Source organism: Pteropus vampyrus, unplaced genomic scaffold (genome assembly GCF_000151845.1).
Source record: "Pteropus vampyrus isolate Shadow unplaced genomic scaffold, Pvam_2.0 Scaffold271, whole genome shotgun sequence".
Lineage (NCBI taxonomy): Eukaryota > Metazoa > Chordata > Mammalia > Chiroptera > Pteropodidae > Pteropus > Pteropus vampyrus.
Window position 1 is genome coordinate 139,190 of NW_011889052.1, and position 9,710 is coordinate 148,899.

The window sequence follows — 9,710 nt, forward strand, 5'->3', positions numbered from 1 at the left end:
TGTAAACAAGGAATCAGACAGAGGGAGATCTTCTGAGATACATGTGTATTTGTTTATTTCACTCAGCATAACGCCCTTAAGGTCCAAGCAAGCCACTCCCTTTATCAACAGCTTGTTCCTTCTTACTGCAGAGCTGTAGTCCACGGTATGGTGCGCCCGTTTACCCAGTCAGCTACTGAAGGACATCTTGGGGGTTGGCTGGTTTCTTCACAGAATAAAAACTTATTTAACTTTCCACTCCATTACTCCCCAGAGTACAGGACCAGGTGAAGGAATGCCCTCGTAGACTGCATGCCACATGTCAGAGTTTTTTTTACCATACTTACTCCCACCTATTGTTTGTGAATTTTTAAATTCCTAACTGAAGGAAATTACACTAAGACCTGTATCTTGGTCTGATGATGACTTGGCAACCTCCAATAAGTTGAAGATCCGTGCTTATTTAACTGACACAAACTATCCAGTGCTCATTAAGCAGTAACGCGTGAGGCATTTTCCCCCTAGCTTTTGATGATTACAAATAAAATTGCTACGAACATGTGTGTCTATAGTTTTCATATCTGCTAAGCCCATCTGTGTGGACATAATTTTCTTCTCTGGCATAGATGCCAGGAGCATGGTTGCTAGGTTATACGTTAAGTAACGTTCAGTTTCTTAAGAAACTGTCCCAACTACTTCCCAGAGTAACTAACATTTATGGTCCTTTCTCCACGTCCATCAGCGTTTGGTATTATGTTTTTAATTTAAGCTGTTCTTAATAAGTGTGTAATGGTATCTCATCATGATTTTAATTTGCATTTCCCTAATGGCTAGTGATGCTGAACATCTTTCTTGTGTGTCATATGTATATATATCCTCTCTGGTAAAATGACTCATGTCTTTTGCCTATTTTCTAATTTGACTTCCTCCCTCTCTTTTTTCCTGTTGTTTTGAGCTTCCTTTATACATTCTAGACGAGTCCTTTATCAGATAAGGGGTTTGCAAATATTTCCTCAGTCTGTAGCTTTTCTTTTCATTCTCTTAACAGGCTTTGTTGGGTCAAGAGCTTTTCATTTTGGTTAAGTCCAATTTATCAATTTATGGATTGTGCTTTTGGTCTCATATCTAAGAATGCTTCGCCAAGCTCTAGGTCCTGAAGGCTCTCTCCTAAAAGTCAGGATTTTACGTCTTCCATTTAAACCTATGACCCGCTTTCGCTTTTGTGTAAGGTCTGAGGCTTAGGCTGGGGTCCTTTTTCGGCCTATGGCTATCCAGTCAGTCCAGCACCATCTGCTGAAGACCATGCTTCCTCCGCAGAACTCGTTTCTCACTTTTGTCAAACATCAGTGGGTTGTGCACGTGGAGTTACTTCTTTTACGTTCTCGCCCATGGATCCGTGCACCTCTTCCCACCAGGAGCATCTCGATAACTGTAGCTGCGTGACACCTTGAAGTGGTGATTCCTCATGCTTTATTTTTCTAGTTAAAAATTGTTTAAGCTGTTCTAGTTCTTTTGCCTTTCCTGAATCATTTTAGAATAATCCTGTCTATATTTAAAGATCCTACTGGAATTTCGACAGGAATTGCACTTAACTGGTATATTAATTCTGCAGTAAAACCACCTGGGCTTTGAGATTTCTTTTTCAGGGGTTTTTAAATTAGGAATTCAATATCCTTAATAGTTACAGAGCTATGCAAAGTATCTATTGCATCGCGGGTAAATTGTGGGAGTTTGTGCTTTTCAAGAAACTGGTTCTTTTCATCGACTTGTCAAATTTATGTGGCTAGTTTACAAAATTCCCTTACTGTTCTTTTGATGTCTGTGGGGTTCGCAGTGATAGCCGTATTTCATTCCTAATGTTTATAATGTGTGTCTTCGTTTTTCGTCTTGCTATAGGTGTCATTGTCGGTTCTTGCAATGTTTACCACTTTCTTCGCTCACCACTTCTTCCTGCGTCCTGTGGCAGGCACTGCTGGCTGCCTTCCCAGCAGTCTATCTACTTTTACTTCCTTTCTCAGTTTCAACCATGGTGGCAATGTGTCCCGCTTAAAATACCTTATTCCCCACATGTCTGCAGTTAGCAGTGGATCAGACACAGTAATGGCTGGTCAGATGTGAAGGCAAGCCTGGTGGACTGGGCTTGAAGCCATGGTTTCTTCATGGCTTGCCCTTTACCCTTCCTCCTCCTGCCTGTAGCTCAAACCTTGGGGTGCAGATTTCTAGGAGAGCTACAGAGGGCAGCTGGGGAGAGGAAGGGACTCGCGTCCCTGGCGGCCTCAAGGAGCCACTAGACCACTTTAGACTTAACACAAGACCCAATAAATCCTCCTGGTTTAAGACCCTGTTTGTGAGTGTCTGCGAAACGCGGTCCTGGTTCCCATATTCCTCCATCTGCCCCCTCCCGGCTCTTCGTGCTACAGACCATCATTTACGAGTTCCCTCAGCAAATACCAGTGCATGGAAAGCAGTGCCATAGCCTGAAAATGTCTATCCTACCCTTAGTATTTATGATAGTTGAACAGATTGACATCTATTCCCACAGCACTTAGGAAAAACTTGTCTTCTCGTATCTATTAATGATGAAAAGTGAAACTCATTCATTTGTAGGTAATCCTCCTCCCACCTCCCGCCCCCATGGAGCTTATGTGATTTTTCTCTTTACCCTCAATGTTCTAATCTAGACCACAGCGGTGAACGGCAGATGTGGCCATTTAAAAAAATTCCACTTCACACTTAACAGTCATTTTAGGTTGTGAATTCTGAAAATTTCTCCTTTAAAAAGTAGGTGGGTGAAATACATCACAAACACCACACACACACAGTATAGAAAATGAATGGAGAGAGAATAAAGTGAGTTCCCATCACTCAAGCCAAGGAAAAGAACATGGCGGCGCCTCAAGGGCCCCTTCCCGGAGCTGCTGCAGGCCTGACACTGAGGCCGCCACCGTGCATTCCTGTGCCGACTTTACCGTCCACGCATACCAGAGGCTCGTGTCCCATTTCTTCTGTGACTTGCTTCTTTTGAGATATGGCCATAATCTTGTAGGTGGATATCATTCATTTCACTATTGCTATAGAGAATTCCACTGCAAGAAATACAGCTTACTACCACATCTGTGTTGGGTGTGCGTGCAGGAGCCCCTACGGACGATGCTTCTTTCTATAAGCATTGCTGTCCGTCTCCAGGAAGACACGTGCGACTGTTTCCTAGGACACTAACAGTGGAATTGCTGGTCGGTCACAGGGTGTACTCATGTTCAAGGTTCCCCAAGGGGTCTTCCCACTTAGCACTCCCACGGCCGGGGCGGAGGGGAGGGGGCGCCGCTCCAGAGCACAGCAGTGTAGCTAATAACACTTCTGACAGGCTCCCTGGTCTGACATGACCCAGCTGACCTCAGCTTCCTTTTGCTGATTCTGAGCTTGAGAGAGCTTTTCTAATCCCTTTGCTTTCAATCTTTCTGTTGGGGTTTAGGTTTCTTTTTAAAATGGCATCAGACTGAGTTTACAAAAAAAGTGGTCTAGTACGTTAATTGTAATTAATGATGTATATGGATTCATTTACTGATCTTTTCTTTTTGCCTTATTTTTTTTTTCATTCCACTTTTTTTTCTCTCAACTACTTTGGAAGTGGTCTTGTTTCTGTTCATTTAGGGTTACCCTAGAAATGTCAGCCTGCCTGCAGACCAGTGTTAACTGGAGTCTTTTCTCCCGTCTTGAGGGAGCTTCGCGGAGGCTGTAACTCCCACCGCCCCCTCCCGCTGGCCTCATACGCCATCGCTGCTAAGTGATCCCTGTTTCACTTTTAGTCCACGAAGCATTTTTTTTGCTTTATAAGGTCAATGCCTGTTTAAATTTACACTTTCTTTCTCTTCATTCTATCTTTTATCTCAGATTTTCCATCTGGGATGTGTCCCTTCAGTCTGAAGACATTCTTCAGAATTTTTTTTTTTTTTTTCTTTTGAGAATGCTTATTCGTTTTTTAAAAACAGCTTTCCTGAGATATAATATACATCCTATACAATTCGTCCGTTTAAAGGGTACAGGTCAATGACTCCTTGCATAGTCACAGATTTGTGTAACCACCATCACAATTTTTCATTTTTCATTACCTCAAAATAGATTTTTTTGTGTGTGAGTCCGCTGGTGACAAAAATCTCTGATTTTGTCTAAAAATACCTTGAGACATTTTCTCTGGGTATAGAATTTTCAGTTGACAATTTTCTTTCGTCCAGTTACCACTGCCTGTGGTTGAGACATCTGCTACAGTCTTGCTCCTGGAAAGGTAATCTATCTTTTCTCTCTAATTTTAAGATTATTTCTTGGTCTTTTTATTTTGCCAAATTATTACAATGTGTCTAGGTATGTATTGATTTTAAAATAGACCCACAAATTGTTAGGCAGATCTCCCTTTCAGAGGTGGAACCGAATTCTCTGAGTACGGGCTGGACGCAGTGAATTGCTTCTAACAAATAGAATGTGGCAGAATAATACCTCTACGACCCAGTCATAAAAGCCCTTAAAGCTTCCTCCTTTCTCTCTTGGGCCACTCACTCTGGGGAAAGCCAGCTGCCACGGCATGTGGACACCCAATCAAGCCTTATGGAGAGGTCCACATGGCAAGGACTTGCATGTGCACTGTGTGTAAATCAAGCATCCCTGTGAGCCCTGAGGATGGAAGCCGCCTCGGAAGCAGACCCTCTAGCCCATCAGACCTCCAGATGACCGCTGCCGTGGGGACAGCTTGTCAGCAACCTCAAAAGAGACCCCGAGCTAGAACTACCCAGCTAAGCTGCTCTGCATTCCTGACCCATAGAAACTGTCAGATAACAAAGATGTTTATTCAAGCCACTGAGTTTTGGGATAACTTGTTATACCTAATAAATCAGTACCCACATCAAGAGAGAACATTTGAGTGTAGACTTCTTTTTGTTGCCTCATTGAGTTTTGTTGTCCTCCTTGAATCTGTGGATTGATTTTGAAAAGTTCAGTCATTCAAAAAATTATGTTACCTCTATCCCATTTTTGCCAGCTAGTAAGCTTATTTTAATAAACGTTTTTTATTTTCAAGATTTCTAATCAGTTCTTTTTCATATCCAATCTCTGTTCTTGAGTTATAGGAGTCAGTTCTTTTCTCTCTGGTAATAAAACAAATGCTCATTTTAAAGCCTGTTAGGATGTTACTGTTTCAGTGTCCTTGGCTGTAAACTCTCCCACTTGTTGGGTTGTTGGTCACTCTTTAAGGCACTGGGTTTTCTCACAGGTTTTGTAACTTTTGTTTTGAGTGCCCATCACACATGGTGATCTTCGTTTTTCTCTCTCCTCGTCAGGCAGTTTTTTGTAGGGCACACAGGGTTTACATGCAGAAGCAAACCTTCCATCAGCTCTCGGGGCTCATACTGTGGGGATATCCCCACTCTAGTCCCAGTGCTGGTGCTGAGCGGGCGCCCAGCTGCCTGTCACCGGGTGTCTGAGTCCCTACACTGCCACAGAGAAACGTTCTGCTTCCAGCTGCATGCACAGGAGGTGGGGCTCTTTTCATCCTTTACTCCTAGGAAAGGAAGCCCCGTTCCAGACCCTGGCCATGCAGAGGGAGCCTGGCTCCAGTCCTGACGCCCGTGGGCATGTCTGACCCCTGTCACTGGTGGGAATCAGAGTCCTGGTCAGGTCCCACTGCTCTCCGCAGCAGCCGGCCACCCGCCACTTCAGCCTTCACTCACAACTGCAAGTTCCTGCTTCTTTTATACAGAAGAATTACCTTCTTAGAGTAGATGCGTAATTTTAACTTAAAGCATTTCGTTTACTGTGTGTATACTGGTCTCCGTGTACACGCTTGCTCCACCTCTATGGCCCGAGTCCTCAGCACCATCCACCAAAGCTGGGTCACTGTGTTCTTGAAACTCATCACAGAGGGACGAACATACTGGGATGACCCAGGGCAGGGGCAGGAGGCTCAATGGGAAAAAAAAAACCCCGAAGGAAACTCGAGCATGTTATCATTCTAGAGGAGATGAAATTCTAGTTGGTCACAGACACATGGAGTCAGAGCTGTGGCCAGCCAGTTGCTCTGGAGAGTCAACGCCACAGAGGTGGCTCAGGACCTCGGGGGCTGGGACTCAACACCACACCCGAAACTCAGCCCACAGTACCCCAGTCTCTAGCAGAATGGGCCACCGTCCCCCACACAGGGGCCCTGTCCCAGGGAAGCCATAGGCCAGCTCTGACGGGAGAACTGAAACCGAGGGGCTGCCTGGGGCTGGGCAGAGTGAGAGAGAACAGGGCCCGGGACCTGGAATCCGGAGCAGCGCAGAGCTGAGGCCGGGGCACAGCTCACGGCCTTCACGGGCCCAGCCTCTCCCTTCCGTCCCTCACACTGTGAGGCGGCCACAGAGGACCGGGGAGGGAGCCTCTCCGCGCTGTCCCACAGAATGCTACAAGGCCCAGGCCTGTACCAAGTCTTAAGAGAACTCTCTCAGACCCATCTCTGTCACTCGAGGGTTCTGAGATGACCACCGCTGACCAAGGACTGGGCATGGACCTGGAGCCAGAGGGCAGACCTGGGCCTGTCCCATCCCTCCAGACTCAACATGCTCAGGCCAACACAGGGCCTATTCATGTAAGCATCGCCTTTGCAGGCACCCTGTCTCGGGGCCCCAACCCACAGCGCGCCGAAGACCCAGGAAATATATGATAGGGATCTGTTTGTCTCTATTTCCAGAGATTAAAAAAAAAAAAGTTCATAATACATACATATGTACAGACACAGCGAGCCCACAGAGTTGTTGCTGGCTCTGCCCCCACTCAGGGGTTTGGGGACCACTCAGGAGACGAGGAGCCGACCTCACCCCATGGGGGTGGCGGTTCAGAATGATGGGGCAGGGATTCACTGCTCTGAAGCCAAAGTGGACGTGATGGCAAGCCCAGCCCCAACCCTTGTCCAAGACTATCCTCCTGCTAAACAGGCCTGACAAGTAGGTGAGGGGCCGGGGGACGCCTCAGTCAGAGTCGCAGGCCTCTTGTTCTGTGCTGGCGTCCACTGCAGAGGCCAGGCTGTCCTCCTGGCCTTTCAGCCTCTCACCTGGATGGACAGCAGAACAGGAGGGATAGAGATGGACTCTGTGCTTGGGCCACCACCCAGAGGGCAGTGATCTGCCCTGCCAGGCCCCGACTTACGGATCAGCTCGGCGATGGCCCTCTGGGTCCGTTTTTCTAGCTTCTCCAGCTTCTTGGCTACGTCTCTCTTGAGGTCCCTACAGAAGGGAGGTGGGGGGAGGCCAGAGGCTGAAGGCTGATCTGCCGTGGCCTTGGGGCCCTCCTTGCCCACAGCCCTTGGACATTAGGAATCACACTGCCCCGGGAAGAAGGCCAGGAGGCTCCTCTCTCCTTTTCTGCACCCTTCGAACTCAGCACCAGCCATCCACCCCAGTCCCAGTGGGGCGGGGTCCAGCCCCACAGACCCACCCAACGCAAGGGACTGAGTCCAGGTGTGCAAGGGCGGATGGCTTCTCAGGGGTCCTCTCTTGGTCTAGTCCCCTAGGTCACCATCGGGGAGTGACGGGCATGACCCACTGTGGGTCCTGCTCCTCCTCCAGCCACATGCTCACCTAACCACTGGAGCTTCTAGAAGTGCATGCATAGCCTATTCTCAGGTTTGGGGGTTCCTAGGACACAGGCCCCACGCTTTTCTTTCACCAGCTACACCATCTCCAGCTGGTGCTGCACTTGACGCAGACGTGCAGGTGACAGGGATCTGGTCCATCGTGCCTCTGGCTCAAGGTAAAGCAGCCCCCAGGCCATGAGGCCCTCTCACCCCTCTCTCAGCCCAGTCACAGGGGCACCAGGGAAGGATGAGCATCATTTCACAGAAGAGGGAACTGGGGCCACAGAGGGACAGGCCGATGGGTGGCAGACCCGGGACAGGAACCCACGTCCGCTCTCCCCACCGTCTCTCCTCCACGCTGCAGCTCCCCAAGGGCAAACGTCGGACTCACTCACATGGGGCTCCCTGAGGTGGGGCAGGTCCTCACCCACTCAGAAGGGACTTCCTGATGTGCCTGCTGCTCCCCTCTGCCTGAGCCTCTGCCCACCTCCGGGTGTCATCCCCCGACACTTCCCGCTCATTCTCCATTTACGTCCTTCTCAGCACGTGCTTCGGACAGTAACTATCTCGTGCAGCTACAGGTCTATGCCGTCCGTCTCCCCACTGCAAGGGTGGAAAGGCCCAGCCCGAAGACCAAGCCCAGTACCAAGAGCTCGCTGCTCTGTCTGCACTGGTCCTCCATGGGCAACACTCACCAGTCAGGCTTCCGGGGTGCAAGGTTGGCCAGGTCCTGTGGAGGGGGGAGACACACGTCAGGGCTGGAGGGGCCCCGTCCCAAAGGGTGCAGGAAGACGGGGACAGAGGTAGGAAAACGGGAGAAAAAGGAAGAAGGAGAGGGGAGAGGAAGTAGGGAGGGGGAAAGGGAATAAAGTGGAAGAGGGAGGGGAGAGCGGAGAGCAGGTGGGGAAGAAGGACCCAGCGAGCAGTGACGGGGACCGGCCACCCGGCACTCACCACCTCCTCAATGACAGGCTCGGGCTTGGCGGCCTCCAGTTGCTCCTTCACCTTCTCTTCCACTAGAGGGTGCAAGACAACAAGGCAAGCCCGTCGGAGAGGCCCTGTCACTCTCCGCAGGGACACAGCAAAGGCGAAGACAGTGCAGGCGGGGGTCCCCGGGGAGACCCTAGGCCCTCTTGTCCTCACCTCTCCCCTCGCCCCTGGCCAGCCAGATGTGAAGACCCTGCAAGGGCAGCTCTAAGGGAAGGGCTGGGGCTCCCCAGGATCACGGCAAGCCTGGGCCATGGGAGGGCCCGCGCAGGCAGCCAGCGGCAGGAGGCGAAGCCCAGGCTTCCAGTCAGGAAGCACGGATGCCACTCTCAGCCCCCGCTGCCCAGCTGTGAATCGACAGAGCTGTCTGAACGAACCCAAAGTACGGTTTCGTGAAGGGCCTGGAGGACTGGCTGTCCCTGTAACCTCCATGGGCTCCTGGGCTCTGAAGACGCCCTCTGGGCCCCAGACTGGTCAGAGCACAGGTGGCTTTCTTCTCGTCCTACTCTTAGATGTGTGCTCTCCAAACGAGGGGGACGGCCACCCTCAGATTTGTCTGGGCTGCACCCAGCTGCTGACAGCACCGTGGGCCTCTGGACGGTCTGACCAGGAGGGCCCTGTTCCCGTGGGGACAGAAGCCAGGAGCACCACGCCCAAACTGGGCTCTGTGGGCTTCCTCCGGCCCCCACCACAGTGCCCCATGTTCCCGCACGGCCCCCCTGCCCTTCCTCGCCTCCCTCCAGCCACAGGTGCTGACCCTGAGGCACAGGACCAGCTCCCCGCCCCTCCCCTGTCCCGCCTTAATGACCGGCCCAACCATGCCATGCCCCCAACCCAGTGGGGCCCAAACCATGACGCAAACTACCTGGGTATGATACATGGGAATCTCAGGGGCAAAGGAGATGGGGAAGCAGACTGAGGTGTGGCCAGATGGCCAACACTTTACTTTTTTACGAGGTAATTGTATTTATTCATTTATTACACATATAACTAAAAGTCGATAACAAAAAGCAAAGAATTAAACAGGGCCAGGGAACTGTGTGCTAATAAGTGTCCCCCGCACCTCCAGTGGACAGGCTGCAGTGGGCCGGATGCTGCTGCGCCCCATACCACGGCGACACCGAGCAGCCCCTGGGCCGGGCCCCTC

The 9,710-nt window shown here is 50.3% G+C and overlaps 1 protein-coding gene across 1 annotated transcript; it reads right to left on the reverse strand.

Annotated features, from left to right (window-relative positions):
* Positions 1 to 28: 28 nt before the first annotated feature.
* Positions 29 to 9,265, reverse strand: CCDC12 (coiled-coil domain containing 12). Its single transcript, XM_023520558.1, has 5 exons — positions 9,171 to 9,265; positions 8,531 to 8,756; positions 8,272 to 8,306; positions 7,150 to 7,226; positions 29 to 7,054 (listed from the first exon to the last, which is right to left on the reverse strand). The coding sequence occupies exons 1-5, from the start codon at positions 9,263 to 9,265 to the stop codon at positions 6,972 to 6,974; spliced, it is 516 nt and encodes a 171-aa protein (XP_023376326.1). The 3' UTR covers positions 29 to 6,971.
* Positions 9,266 to 9,710: the final 445 nt, after the last annotated feature.